The sequence below is a fragment of the Gnatocerus cornutus genome, chromosome 7, assembly GCF_029298725.1.
Source record: "Gnatocerus cornutus isolate USDA-ARS CGAHR chromosome 7, icGnaCorn1.1, whole genome shotgun sequence".
Classification (NCBI taxonomy): Eukaryota; Metazoa; Arthropoda; class Insecta; order Coleoptera; family Tenebrionidae; genus Gnatocerus; species Gnatocerus cornutus.
Genome location: NC_142239.1, coordinates 9,804,358 through 9,820,338, shown reverse-complemented (window position 1 = coordinate 9,820,338; position 15,981 = coordinate 9,804,358). Strand labels below are relative to the sequence as shown.

The following is a 15,981-nucleotide window of genomic DNA, read 5'->3' as shown; positions in this document are numbered from 1 at the left end:
GTTTGTAGAGGTGGAACGAAAAGTCGAGTATTAACGGGGTGATGTAAACAAAGGGTAATAATTTTATTCCAATTTAAGGCACGTTACATGTTACAGTACCAACTCTACTATTTCATCCTTATCTAAGAATACATAGAAATACGTTGGTATTTCACGATTATGACTAGCAATTTTTTTCAATTTTGGGGTATTGACAATCTCCAGTACCATAGAACAAAGCCATCCAGACGGAAAACTAAATTATTGTCAATGACTACGGATAAATAGTAGATTTCACTAACAAGAAAATTATCGAACGAAATTTTATCGCTGTTCGATGGAAATAAATATTTACTCGAAATAAAATATTAAAAATAAAACAAATCTCTTAAATATCTTATAAACAAAACTATTGACAAACCCATTTAACAACAAAATATTGCTGAAAGGCAACTTGAAAAACTACAACTATTTAGTGCTTATTATGTACAGGTGAGCTTTGCAACACTCAAACAGACTGTTGGGATTGGTTGAGTTTCCTGGTCGGTTGTGGCGACATCTGAAACACACCGTCAGAAAAAGTGACAAGCAGTGTCGCCAACGTACCCAATTGAGACGAGTTCGAGAGACATTATCAGAATATCTATGGACAGCTGCTGTCGTTGTGTAAACTTTCCTAACTTCCGGTTCAGTCAGAGAGACGTTGATGTCGTCTTGTGAGACTTTCTTCTCTACGTCTCCACACGAGTTTATGTAAATGCTGGTGGTGTACAACTTCTTTTCAGGCTCTGCTTCGTTTTCCGATTTCCTTTCGTTGGCGCTACTGTTATGGAGGGTGTTTTGCGAGTTGCGCAACGCCACTTCCTCGTTGATTTTCGTTTCTTCTTCCGTCTTCTCCTCGCTTTGTTTCTTATTTTCTAATTTGAGGTTTTTGGGTGGGACGAATTTGGGCATGCGCGACACCCAATGGTCGGTGCTCGAGCCCACAGAACTCGTACTCGCAGCACTGCTAGTGGAGCTAGAACCATAAACGTTCCGTCGTTGGTAGAACAAGATGTACGCGCTGTTGTTGACAAGAACCGCGCTGATATCGTCGGTTTGTTTACTGAGGTTGGTGACTTTAGCGTCGTCATATAGGTACCACTGGTTGTCGTACGGGTTTTTACAGGCCGCGGTGTAATGCCCCGTTTCAATATCAGTACCATGGTGGTAGCAAATCCCGTACAAATCGTACAGATTGTCGTTGGTGTTCGATGGTTTCCGCGTTCTTTTGAAAGGACTCCAACCGTTGGTCATGATGACTTGGTTGTCTTCATGGTTGATGGTCGGACTGTCTTTATTGGCGAGATGCGGAGTCATATCGAGGTTGTAGACGGGGAAGTCGACCATGGTGGTCAACTTGGCGCTGTTGCAACCACGCAAAGTTTGTCTGCAAAGAAAAATTAACAAAACAAACCAAGCGATTTGAGGGTACTCACTGTCTGAACCTCTTGAAGTGCACTACTAAAATATCCGGCAACGACCACATATCCAAAGTTTTGACCACAGGTTGGTACTGCTGACAATGCGGACACCTCCACGCATCCGTCAGAGTCTCCGCCTCGGTGTAGTCCCGCAAACACTCCTCCAAAGTGAGCGGGGCGCCCCCTTGTAAAGCCTGCGCTTTTAATTGTTTAACTGAAGAATGTTCTTCGATCACATCGCCATCGTCCGCAATGATCGCGGTTTTGGCACTGGTGCTAAACTCCATGACGAGCTTGACGTGCGCGGGGCCCCCTTCTTCGCTACACAGAGCCAGCGCCTGGTCCACCGCCTCCATGAAGAGAGGGTGTTCTAGGTCCGGCTCCAGGTAACACGGAGGCTCGTTATCGTTGCAGGCGGGGTCAGAGATGCGGATTTTGAACACCTGGAGAAAAGTGTGAGTTATAAGAGTTATGATAGTCATCGACTTACTCCTCTGGCTTGAGATGAGGTTAGAACATCGTCGTGCAAGATGGGGGCCATTTCTTTTAAAATCAGTTTTTGGAGGTCGTCGTACGAGGTCTCGCGAGAAACTTGCATGGTGTAGGGGCTGCCTGCAATAAAAAACAGTTTTAGTAAGTTGACCTGGAATTAGCGACTATCGTAAGAAGACATGAAAAAAACTCTTTGCTTTAGTACGGTCGTTAAGTGAGTTTATTTCGTGTTATAAAGTTCTTACATTGCATTTATCGACCAGACTTGGAGTCTCTTTAAAACCCTCAAATTAATTGAGTTTGACATGGTTATCAACTGGTGATATTCAAATTCTAATGCCGGCGTGAGATCCATTCAATTTCCACTCTGGGTAGGCCATGCATTTTGAACGTATGTCGACTTATTGATCGAAAACTGTCAAATGAGAAATTAAATAAAAATCCATCCTCCTCAGTTGCCTTTAGAATCCCACAGCGTGGCCTTAATTGCCACTTTGACAGCTGCCAATTTTAAGGTTATTAGATGAAAACTGCCTTGAATTGTATAAATTTAATGTTTCTAGCATCAAAGGTGGCTCTGGAATTCCTGTCATCCGCTATTTTGCCGCTTTGTTTTCATAGTGAATTTATATTCATTATATAAATAATATAAAATTATTTATGTTACTTACGTCAATGACGTTTCAGTTACAATTTTGTGTCCAAGTTTTTCATTTTCAGGTTTTAAACCACAACTAACACAGTTTATTTCTCAAAACTTACTTTACTCCATGTTTGAGGTTAACTGCAAATGTCAGTTGAAAAATTGAAACTCACATTTGTAATGAGCGGCAAATTTCTATAACATTTCATAGCCAACCCTGATGCTAGAAACATTTATAAACACCTTAAAAAATTGTTCATTATAAATTTGACATTACTTGACAGAAACAAAAGACTGTTGCTACAATCAAAGACATGACTTAAAATTTCAAAGCCAACCAAGGAAACTTAATTCTTAATTTAAAACAGACCAAAAATTTCCGATATTTTTATATCAAATTGTATTTGATTTTGTCTTGATTACTAAATTGAACTAAATATGTAGACATTTTAGGAATTTTTATTTCGAGAAAAGTCCAAACGTTTCCAAAAATCAAGTGTCAAAAAGATATTGAATAAAATAGACGAATTTTAATAAGTTTCGTTTTCAGGCCAAACCAAGAATTTACAACATTTTCATAGCAAAAGCTGTAATTGTAATTTTAGATATATGACAATGAAATTTGATGATTTAATTCTACAAGGTGTTTATAAATGTTTCTAGCATCAAAGGTGGCTCTGAAATTCCTGCCGTGCACTATTTTGCCCCTTTCTTTTCATAGTGAATATAAGTATCTTGAAAATTATTTATAATGTAACTTACATTTATGATGTTTCAGTTACAGTTTTGTGTCCAAGTTTTTAATTTTCTGGTTTTAAACCACAACTAGAACAGTTTATTTCTCAAAATTAACTTTGCCTCATGTTTGAGGTCGTCTGCAAATGTCAGTTGAAAAATCGAAACCCACATTTGTAATGAGCGGCAAATTTCTTTGACATTTCGTAGCCACCCTTGATGCTAGAAACATTTATAAACACCTTGTATATCCGGTGAGAGATTGGAAGATTTTGACAGTTGACATGTAGGTTGGCAGCAAATAATGTTACAGAATACACTAAAAACACTAAATTCCTATGCGAACTGGTTGACAGGGTTGACAGTAAGTGGACTTATTTTGTTATTTTGAATTTCGCGCGTATGCTACACTTTTTATCGCGTAGATTTAGTGACTTTTCTGTCATTCAATCTCTCACTGTACGAACTGTATAGACATTTTAGGAATTTTTATTTTGAGAATAGTCCAAACTTTTCCAAAAATCAAATTTCAAAAAGACTTTGTATAAAATAGACCAAAGCAAGAATTTACAACATTTTTATAGCAAAAGTTGTAATTCTTGTAATTATAGATAAATGACAATGACATTTGATGTTTTAATTCTAAATGACCTGTTTATCAAATGTCTCAAATTTCAACAATGTTCGACAAAACAGAAGAATTTTAGAAATTCTTATTTTGAGATAAAATAAAACTTATTCTCATTTTGGAGATCTCATCTGACTTGTTTAATAAATATACCAAATTTCAAAAATGAGACAGAAAAGACAAATTTTAGAAATTTTTATTTAAAATACCAAAAATAAAATATTCATATCAATTTTTATATCAAAGCCTGTAAACCTAATAAATTTGGATCTGGGGAAATCAAATTTAGGGATCTTATTGTCTTTGACGGTTTACCGAATGTAGAAAATTTTTTAAATATTGGACTAAATATACGAAATTAAAAAAAAAATATTTTGAGAACAAAACAAAAGTTTTCCAGATTTTCATATCAAAATCTGAAAGTAATAATTTTAGATTTGTAGAAATGAAATTTGAAAATCTCCTTTTCTTTGGCCTGTTGATTGAATGTTAAATTTCAAAAAATTGAACCAAACCAAAAATTTTCAATATTTTAATACGTAATTCTTGTAATTTTAAATGTATAACAGTGCAATTTAAAGATGTTATATGATCTACTTATTAAGTGTTCGAATTTTCAATATTATTCGGCAGAATAAACGATTTTTATTGTTGATATTTAAAAAACAATCTAAAATTTTCAAAATTTGTATATCAAAACCTGTGATTCTAATAATTTTTGAATTGTGGAAATAAAATTAGAGAATTTTACCTCGTTGACCTGTATAGTGTGTGCCAAATTAAAAAATATTGGACAAAATAAACACATTTTAAAACTGTTAATTTTGAGAGCAATCCAAAATGTTCCAAGATTTTTATACCAAAACCTGTAATAATTCATGTAATTTTGAATGGTTAACAGTGGAATTTGGAAATTTGTGTCGCAAATTTCAAAAATATTCCACAAAATGTACGAATTTTAGAACTGTTTATTTTGAGAACAATTCAAAATGTTTCCAAAATATTGAAAACAGAACCTGTAATTCTTATAATTTTTAATTTATAGAAATATTCCCTTTGACCTGTTTATTAAGAGCGCCAAATTACAAAATAACTGAGCAAATTTTAAAATTTTCTTTTCTCAGAATACACCAAAATCGGATCAAAGTCTAATGACAATAATTTCGTAGAGAAAGATTTATGTTTAACCGACCACCTATTTCTTCTATCGATTTAATGTCTCTTGGCAGCAATAAACACTTTGCGTCCAAGTACAAACGGTAAATAACAATTATTTATTAGGTAGACACTCGCTGTAAAATTGTCTCTAAATTGCCACGTAATGGTGTTAAAAAGCCAATATTTAATTTTAATCTAACATTATCACATGCAACCGAAATATCACCATTGTTGATTTATAATAACCCGTTTTATTGATTGATTCTAGGTCGCTTCGTAAAGTACAATTGACGTGATAACCTTAGGAGTAATTATCGTGTAACGAGAATTTTTCTTGGGTCTCATTTGTCTTGTAATTGGTTTAATTATCTGGGAGATGTGGTTCATCTTCGCCGCCGCGGGCGATGTGGGATAATAAGTTTGGAATGTGGTCAGCTTACTAGTTGGTAGCACTGTCGTTCCATTTGTCAAGGATAAAATTTGATAATCGCAATAAAAAAGTGAGCATCGTCGCAAAGAATAGGAGAAGTAAGCCCCACCTTTCTATTGATTTACTCATCACAATTTCTGTTTTGTTGGCTAATCAATAAATAGATCTAAAACTTGTTTATCTAGGTATAATCCGGCTCCAAGGACCAAACTTCTGGGGTCGATCCGGCTCGAAGGACCAATGTTCTAGACATGAAAATTGCATTTTTCGCTAGAGACCACAAATTTGGCGCGTCATTCTCTACTGTTACCCGTGAGATTAAAGTAGCTAAATTTTAATATTTGCTCAAGCTCAGTTTGCTCAGTACCGAGATTTTATCACCGGCGTCAAGTCTAGCACGTCAGGGCTATAAAAGCAGATAAACCAGTGAAAATTGCAACAAGAAACTGAACTAAAAAGTTAAACTAACTCAACTGTTGATGAGAGAGCATAATCCGGCTCCAAAGTCCAATATTCTTAAGAACGCGCAAAAATGATTTACTCGTCACAATTTCTGTTTTGTTGGCTAATCAATAAATAGATCTAAAACTTGTTTATCTGGGTATAATCCGGCTCCAAGGACCAATGTTCTAGACATGAAAATTGCATTTTTCGCTCGAGACCACAAATCGCAATAAAAAAGTGAGCATCGTCGCAAAGAATAGGAGAATTAAGCCCCACCTTTCTATTGTCGCCGAGTTTATGACTAAGCCGCTCTCTCTTTGTGGTAAAAACAATACGAAACTTACCAAATCTCTTGAATCCTTCGCCGTCCTCCACCACATTGATCCAACACAACAAAATGTAAGCACTCGTCGTGTCTTCTTCGACGTCTTTGAGTTGTGCTACTTCAATACAATAAATCGGATCAATCTCACTAATAATATTGACCGATTGCGTGTCTGTAAAAGTCCTTAAAAATCCCGTCTCTCCAATTTCAGTAATGAGCATATTGGCACGTTCGATGGACGTGTCGGACTCGAGGATGTCCCTCAGTTCCGAAACGGTGGCACCCGAGGGCATACTCAAACCAATTTGGACCTGGCGCGGCTGCTGCGACGTGTACAGAACCTAAAATCCACAAATAAAAGAACGAATTGCTTCCCGAAATTACTTACAGTGACGTAGATCGATTGCTTGCTGAATTGGGGTAATTGCACGGAGATACATTGAAAGGGGTCGAAGGTGTTGGATTGGGTGCGGCAACGGGAGCAGCTCAACGAGGAACGATATTGGGCCTGGAACACGCCCTGAATGAACGAGTTGTTGCATCGTTTGTAATTCTCGAGGGTTTCGGCGGCGATGACTTCGTCGGGGCGGCCGGAAGTCTGAAAAAAAAACACAAACGTACATACATACACTCTGGGGTCGATCCGGCTCGAAGGACCAATGTTCTAGACGTGAAAATTGCATTTTCGCTCGAGACCACAAATTTGGCGCGTCATTCTCAATTGCTGATGAGAGAGCATAATCCGGCTCCAAGGACCGATCTTCTTAAGAACGCGCAAAAAAGATTTACTCGTCACAATTTCTGTTTTGTTGGCTAATCAATAAATAGATCTAAAACTTGTTTATCTGGGTATAATCCGGCTCCAAAGGCCGACCTTCTTGAGGACAAAAAACAAACAAACGTAGAGGTACATACATACACACTGAAGTCGATCCGGCTCGACGGACCAATGTTCTAGACGTGAAAATTGAATTTTTCGCTCGAGACCACAAATTTGGCGCGTCATTCTCAATTGTTGATGAGAGAGCATAATCCGGCTACAAGGACCAATCTTCTTAAAAACGCGCAAAAATGATTTACTCGTCACAATTTCTCTTTTGTTAACTAATCAATAAATAGATCTAAAACTTGTTTATCTAGGTATAATCCGGCTCCAAGGACCGATCTTCTTAAGGACAAAAAAAAAACCAAACGTACATACATACACTCTGGGATCGATCCGGCTCGAAAGACCAATGTTCTAGACGTGAAAATTGCATTTTCGCTCGAGACCACAAATTTGGCGCGTCATTCTCAATTGCTGATGAGAGAGCATAATCCGGCTCCAAGAACCAATCTTCTTAAGAACGCGCAAAAAAGATTTACTCGTCACAATTTCTGTTTTGTTGGCTAATCAATAAATAGATCTAAAACTTGTTTATCTGGGTATAACCCGGCTCCAAGGACCGATCTTCTTAAGGACAAAAAAAAAACCAAACGTACATACATACACTCTGGGGTCGATCCGGTTCGAAAGATCAATGTTCTAGACGTGAAAATTGCATTTTTTGCTCGAGACCACAAATTTAACGCGTCATTCTCAATTGCTGATGAGAGAGCATAATCCGGCTCCAAGAACCAATCTTCTTAAGAACGCGCAAAAAAGATTTACTCGTCACAATTTCTGTTTTGTTGGCTAATCAATAAATAGATCTAAAACTTGTTTATCTGGGTATAATCCGGCTCCAAGGACCGATCTTCTTAAGGACAAAAAAAAACCAAACGTACATACATACACTCTGGGGTCGATCCGGTTCGAAAGATCAATGTTCTAGACGTGAAAATTGCATTTTTTGCTCGAGACCACAAATTTAACGCGTCATTCTCAATTGTTGATGAGAGAGCATAATCCGGCTCCAAGGACCAATCTTCTTAAGAACGCGCAAAAAAAATTTACTCGTCACAATTTCTCTTTTGTTGGCTAATCAATAAATAGATCTAAAACTTGTTTATCTGGGTATAATCCGGCTCCAAGGACCGATCTTCTTAAGGACAAAAAAAAAACAAACGTACATACATACACTCTGGGGTCGATCCGGCTCAAAAGACCAATGTTCTAGGCGTAAAAATTGCATTTTTCGCTCGAGACCACAAATTTTGCGCGTCATTGTCTACTGTTGCCTGTGAGATTAGAGTGGCTAAATTTTAATATTTGCTCAAGCTCAGTTTGCTCAGTACCGAGATTTATCACCGGCGTCAAGTCTAGCACGTCAGGGCTATAAAAGCAGATAAACCAGTGAAGATAGCAACAAGAAACTTAAGTAAGAAGTTGAACTAACCCAACTGTCGGCGAGATGCGTTTATATAGGGGATAATGAATTCCCCCCCACCACCAAGGAAGTGATGCCACGCCCTTTATATTTTACGTACGTGTGGGTAATTCAAATTGTAACATCGAGTGTCCTTCATTATTAATCTACTATTGATTTCAGTAACGCGCCTGTGAATTTTTTTCAGATCCTCTGAAGTTATAGTAAAAATTAATAGAGCGTAATGAATATGTGATTTGACCCAGTTGTGGCCGGAAATGATATGATTGTTTTGTTTATTCTGATTAGTCATTTGTTGTTTTCCCTAATCAGGTAGTCTCAGATTTAGTGTGAAAACATAATTTTAGCAAATTTGTCTCTATTTTGACTAATTATAGACGATAAGCGCCGCTTCAAGGTGTGTTTAATTTTTCATGATTTTATGGTTTAAATATACACTCGAGGGAGTGATCGATCGTTTTACGTAATTTGTGGTTTATTTATTATCGCGGCGCTCCAGTTTTTTGTAAAAAGGTGAACATCCGCGTTGGCTGGAATTTTTGTTTATTAAATTCACGAAAGGGAAATTCGTGCAACTGTTGATTACAAACTTAATTTATGGGCGGTGATAAAATCAACAGGAAATGAAAGAATGAACAATTTTTGTTTCGTTGACTGGTAATTAAATGGAACTTAAGTTGATGAAAGAGTATAATACGGCTCCAAGGACCGATCTTCTTGAAAACACGCAAAAAATGACTCACTCGTCACAATTTGTGTTTTGTTGGCTATCAATAAATAAATCTAAAGTTTATTTATGTAGGTATGATCCGGCTCTAAGGACCGATCTTCTTAAGAACAAGACAGAATGATTTACTCATCATCATCATAGCCAACGAAACATAAAACAAAAGAATGAACAATTTTTGTTTCGTTGGCTGTAATTAAATAGATCTAAGCTTGTTTATGAGAGTATAATCCGGCTCCAAGGACCGATCTTCTTGAGAACACGCAAAAAATAACTCACTCGTCACAATTTGTGTTTTGTTGGCTATCAATAAATAAATCTAAAGTTTATTTATGTAGGTATGATCCGGCTCTAAGGACCGATCTTCTTGAGAACAAGACAGAATGATTTACTCATCATTATCATAGCGAACGAAACAGAAAACAAAAGAATGAACAATTTTTGTTTCGTTGGCTGTAATTAAAAAGATCCAAGCTTATTTATGAGAGTATAATCCGGCTCCAAGGACCGATCTTCTTGAGAACACGCAAAAAATAACTCACTCGTCACAATTTGTGTTTTGTTGGCTATCAATAAATAAATCTAAAGTTTATTTATGTAGGTATGATCCGGCTCCAAGGACCGATCTTCTTGAGAACAAGACAGAATGATTTAGTCATCATCATCATAGCGAACGAAACAGAAAACAAAAGAATGAACAATTTTTGTTTCGTTGGCTGTAATTAAAAAGATCCAAGCTTATTTATGAGAGTATAATCCGGCTCCAAGGACCGATCTTCTTGAGAACACGCAAAAAATAACTCACTCGTCACAATTTGTGTTTTGTTGGCTATCAATAAATAAATCTAAAGTTTATTTATGTAGGTATGATCCGGCTCCAAGGACCGATCTTCTTGAGAACAAGACAGAATGATTTAGTCATCATCATCATAGCGAACGAAACAGAAAACAAAAGAATGAACAATTTTTGTTTCGTTGGCTGTAATTAAAAAGATCCAAGCTTATTTATGAGAGTATAATCCGGCTCCAAGGACCGATCTTCTTGAGAACACGCAAAAAATAACTCACTCGTCACAATTTGTGTTTTGTTGGCTATCAATAAATAAATCTAAAGTTTATTTATGTAGGTATGATCCGGCTCCAAGGACCGATCTTCTTGAGAACAAGACAGAATGATTTAGTCATCATCATCATAGCGAACGAAACAGAAAACAAAAGAATGAACAATTTTTGTTTCGTTGGCTGTAATTAAAAAGATCCAAGCTTATTTATGAGAGTATAATCCGGCTCCAAGGACCGATCTTCTTGAGAACACGCAAAAAATAACTCACTCGTCACAATTTGTGTTTTGTTGGCTATCAATAAATAAATCTAAAGTTTATTTATGTAGGTATGATCCGGCTCCAAGGACCGATCTTCTTGAGAACAAGACAGAATGATTTAGTCATCATCATCATAGCGAACGAAACAGAAAACAAAAGAATGAACAATTTTTGTTTCGTTGGCTGTAATTAAATAGATCTAAGCTTGTTTATGAGAGTATAATCCGGCTCCAAGGACCGATCTTCTTGAGAACCAGAAGAAATGATTCACTCGTCACAGCCAACGATGTTTTTACTGATTCTAATTACGTTTCCATGTACAAAGCGTGATTACACTGAGTCATGTGTTTTCAGTCTTTAATAACTCCGTCCATTAATCCCGTCGAAATTACGTGTAAAACTTTGATTTGTTTGTGCTTCCACGCCACTCTTAAACAATTACCATTGTATGTTATTTCAGCGTCACAATTTAACAAATATTGTGTAATGTGTCAAATCCGGCGATTTACATACTGTTTACACCTGGGAACATCAATAACAGTTGACTTTCTCTTTCTAATTTGTACCTGGCAAGAATACCAACTTGTCAAGCCTTGCTTCTATTTTTGTTTTGTCGTCTTTATTTGGTGGCGAGATTACCGTTTTTCGTAAAAATAGTAGGATAAAAATAACGATGACGTTTTGTTTCGATGCTTATTAAAACGTGATTGGTCCATTTTCGGGTTCAAAAGTCACGCGTCAGTGGATATCTAGACCAGAAATGTGAAGAGAACATTTCAACAGCGAAGGAAATTTTTCAAAGATAGCGCCACGCTGATAACGTTATTGTAAATTTAGTCTTTTATCATATGCGTGTGGTGTGCATTTATTACAAGGTTATCTGTACGATTTTCATTCAAGGTGAAACATACACGACCGAGATTCTTTTTTTTTTTTTCATCCGGCTCCATGGACCATTTTTCTAGACAAACTATTACTAATTCTTCCCAACGCGTCACCGTCGAGACCTCGCCCTCATTCTCGTGCAAGCGTCCTTGGCCGTAGACACGTGACTTCCTTGCCGCTGGGATACAGCACATGTAGGTCAGAGCCGAAGAGCGTAATTTTTTTCGTCCGTTTCCTGTGAGAATCTCTCCGGTCGTGGGGTTCCCTTCGGTGACGATTTATTTATAACCCGCTGCTTTTAATGTAATCGATTCGGTCGCATTCTTCGCATTCCGAAGACAAGAGAATTTGACGCGAGGTATTGTGATTTATTTAACGGGGAAGGCCCGCGAAGTTCTACGATTTGGTCCATGGAGCCGGATCGGGACAAAAATTACCGTACGATTGAGATGAGGTCATTACGTAATTCTTACAATTGTTACAGTCAAAAATTCCAACGACAACTTCCGACCAGCCGCAACTTCCGCCTAATCATGTAATTGAATTAGCACCATTAAACCGAATTTAAGTCCGTGAAGCCTGCGGATTTTTTCTGGGTTGTTTTTCCAATTAGAACCCATCATCATTGTTGGTCTAATTGGTAAACACGCTTTGTTTTCGTGGAAGTTTTGAGGAACCGCTTGATTAATTATGTCCGTCTGTTGCGATTCTCGTCGCGTTTGTAGGTTGCGGTCGTGAACTAATAATCTGTCATTCAAGGATGACCCAGTTGTGGTTGTTTGGCGTGTTTTGGGGGAGGAATGCCACTGAACGGAAGTTCATTCAATCCGCAATACGACCGTTTCGAGATTATAATAATTTTATAAAACAGAAACGTGGAAATGACAATGAGTGGACACTTTTTTGTTGGTAATTAGTATCACGAGTTTGATTTATGAACGTGCAGTATATTACCTCACGTTGAACATTTATGGCTCGACTTTCGCGTCACAGAAAAAGTAAAGTAGAGTCGTCAAGAAGAATGGTCCTTGGAGCCGGATAAACAAACGAACGAATCATTCATAAAAAGTTTACTAGATCGAGTAACAGCGTGACTCATGATCACAATATATCTGATAAACGTGTATTTGTACACACAGCGACTCATAATCTCGATGCAACTAGATTAAAAAACAAATTGAGCTAGAATCAAGTTGCCTCGGGCTAAGTGCATAGTTTTCATGACCATCATCAACGCGCTAATTATTACCTGACTTCACAATTTCATAACTCGATGCAAATAAACCAACTAAAAGCGAAGGTCTATGGTCAAGGTCGCCCAAAGCCTCGGCTATCAAATAAATTAATCAGCTTTCATATTTCGCTCACAGAATGAAAGTTAAGCCGTGGAAAATTATGACTACATAATTTATATCCTGCGTCAGTATACATAGGCTATTGTAAATTTAACCGTCGTACAGTTTATCAAACGCTCTAGTGCGGTTATGGCTTTGACTTTTTAAACCGTTTATAGCCACCTTACCGCAAACCCCTATAATCATAATAACCCTCAAGTGGTTGGGTCTCATCTGGCTTGAAATGAACCGTAATAAATATTCTCAATCTCTTTTCAAATATGCAATTTAAAGGCGCATTGCGAGTTATTGATGACTATTTATTTCAAATCGTGCGTAATAGTCGTAATTTTTGATCCAAAAATATTTTTTTGGGCATATTTTTACACTAGGTTCCTTATGCTTCTAAGAAAAATTAGATTATATGGACCTAAGTCCCACTTAGTAATAGAAACTTTCAAAAAAAATTAAGAATGTTTTTACAAAAATAAAGATAATACGCTATTAGAAATAAGGGCTAACAAAGATATATTAAAATTAACTAAAATTCAACAACTTTTATGGACTTAAACCTTAAAAATAACGCCCACAAATTTCGTTCTTGTGACACCAAAAATGTGGAAATTAAACCGCGTTCAAGTTTTTTTTTGTAATTTTTTTTAGCTACTCGAAATAAAAATTTCTACAAATTCTCTAATTTTCGCTCTGAATTTTTGTAAATCGGCACTGTAAATAAGACAGTCAAGAGTGATAATCTCCACAAATTTAGTTAAAATCACTTAACAAATAAAGAAATTATAGGATTAAAAAAAAATTGGTGGCATTTTTTTTGGTCTTAAAACGCAAATTTGTAAAAATTCGAGACTTATAAACTTCACAAATTTGGTTATAGTGGCATTAAAAATGAAGAACTTACAGGTCGTTTAAAATTTTTGGCCACATTTTTTATGGTTAAAAAACAAAAATTTTTCTTCGCTCCTCGAAATCAAAATTTCTAAAAATTCTCTTTTTCGGTCTAAATTTTTCTAAATTGACGCTCTTAATAAGGTAGTCGAGAGTAAAAATTTCCACAAATTTCGTTAAAATCGCATAAAAAATAAAGAAATTACCGGATTAAAAAAAAATAGGTGGCATTTTTTTGGTCTTAAAACGAAAATTTGTAAAAATTCGACTTTTTGATCTAAATTTTTGCAAATTAGTGATATTACTAAAACAAACAAAAGAAACAACATGCATAAATTTCGTTCCTGTCGCACTAGAAATAACGAAATTACAGTGTTGAAAAAATTGACATTTTCATTGTTGTCTAAATAAAAATTTCTAAATATTCTCCTTTTTTGGTCTAAATTTTTTCTAAAACTTTTAATAAGACAGTTAAGACTTATAAACTTCACAAATTTGGTTATAGTGGCATTAAAAATAAAGAACTTACAGGTCGTTTAAAATTTTTGGCCACATTTTTTTGGGTTAAAAAACAAAAATTTTTCTTCGCTCCTCGAAATCAAAATTTCTAAAAATTCTCTTTTTCGGTCTAAATTTTTCTAAATTGACGCTCTTAATAAGGCAGTCGAGAGTGAAAATTTCCACAAATTTCGTTAAAATCGCATAAAAAATAAAGAAATTACAGGATTAAAAAAAAATAGGTGGCATTTTTTTGGTCTTAAAACGAAAATTTGTAAAAAATCGACTTTTTGATTAAAATTTTTGCAAATTAGTGATATTACTAAAACAAACAAGAAACAACATGCATAAATTTCGTTCCTGTCGCACTAGAAATAACGAAATTACAGTGTTGAAAAAAATGACATTTTCAGTTGTCCAAATAAAAATTTCTAAATATACTCCTTTTTGGTTAAAATTTTTCTAAATTGGTACTATTAATAAGACAGTCAAGACTTATAAACTCTACGAATTTCCAAATGTTCCAATCCACGAATTTTTTTCTTTAGTATCCAAAATTAATATAATTGCGTTTATCATCAATTTGAGTAAGTTTGGGTCAGTTGAGTAACAAAATCACCTCGAAATGTAAGGAGTTGGTTTGTAAGACTGACCAGCTGGGGAAAAAATATTTATTAGATGAGACCCAACCATTTGAGCGTTATTATGTTTATGGGAGTTTGCGGTAAGGTGGCTGTAAACGATTTAAAAAGTCAAAGCCATAACCGCACTAGAGCGTTTGTTAAACTGTAAAAAAGGAGCTGAAATCAAGATCAATGGGTCACGTCCCACGACCTGGCCTAAAAGTGAAAGCCTCACCTTAATCAGCTTGTACTTCTTCTTGGAAGCGGTGTTGAGGTCCTCGTGCACTTTGTCCAGGAGCCACTGCAGGAATTCCAAGGCGTCGTGTTGTTGGTTGCCTTTATATTGCGATCCGTGTCGTTCAACAACTTGTTTGAAGCTGGTGCTCAACTCTGGGCTATACTGGCAAGCCCACAGAGCCTTCAGGAGTAGCGCCAACTGCTCCGTGATCTCCCCTTTGGTCCCGAACTTCTTCGAATTGAGTTTGTTCCTCCTGGAGAGGTCCACTTTATACCTATCCAAGACGAAATACTCCGCCAACACGTCAGTATGCGAAATACACTGCAAAACCGCGTTTATAAAACACGTATTCCCGTGGTTCTTCAGCCCCGTAACTCCCGGCGTGTCCTCTGGCCCCCACGTCTGCAACCCCATCGGCGGCACGCGCGAATCGTTGTTGATAACAGGGACGCCGCCAATATGCTGCGCAATCTTGTTGATGAACTTGCGGAAGGAAGGCCGTCGGAAGACTTTCTTCCCCTCAGTTTCCGCTTCATTCTCCTTTGATTTGATCCGACGTTTGGACATCCTGGTGGAGTTGAAAGGGTTTCGAGGGAGAGTAAAGGTTCGTTTTAATTTCGACAGTTCGACAGATTGTTGAACGGGTGATTCTGGAATCAGTGTCATCGCGTTATTTCCCAGTAAGTCGCCTGCTGAATTCGATTTTATCACTAGCGATGACGGAGGTTCGCTCATAATCACATTATTTCGACATTTCGTCAGCGTTTTTGAGGGACACAACCACTCACAACACAACAGGCGCGATACTGCGTTTGACAATTGGCAGCCATTTGTCAAAATTTTCG

At 36.7% G+C, this 15,981-nt stretch overlaps 1 protein-coding gene across 1 annotated transcript; it reads right to left on the bottom strand.

Annotated features, from left to right (window-relative positions):
- Window positions 1–30: 30 nt before the first annotated feature.
- Window positions 31–15,974, bottom strand: Usp15-31 (Ubiquitin specific protease 15/31). The gene is made up of 7 exons (XM_088041619.1): window positions 15,134–15,974; window positions 6,686–6,895; window positions 6,317–6,638; window positions 1,933–2,054; window positions 1,458–1,885; window positions 586–1,408; window positions 31–538 (listed from the first exon to the last, which is right to left on the bottom strand). Exons 1-7 carry the CDS (start codon window positions 15,869–15,871, stop codon window positions 488–490), a joined length of 2,694 nt encoding a protein of 897 aa, XP_087897745.1. The 5' UTR covers window positions 15,872–15,974; the 3' UTR covers window positions 31–487.
- Window positions 15,975–15,981: the final 7 nt, after the last annotated feature.

Coding starts and splice junctions, on each gene's coding strand:
- Usp15-31 (XM_088041619.1), bottom strand. CDS start 15,871: ATGAGCGAACCTCCGTCATCGCTAGTGATAAAATCGAATTCAGCAGGC. Junction 1,886..1,932: donor CCTCATCTCAAGCCAGAGGA/GTAAGTCGATGA, acceptor ACTTTTCTCCAG/GTGTTCAAAATCCGCATCTC. Junction 1,409..1,457: donor CACTTCAAGAGGTTCAGACA/GTGAGTACCCTC, acceptor TTTTCTTTGCAG/ACAAACTTTGCGTGGTTGCA.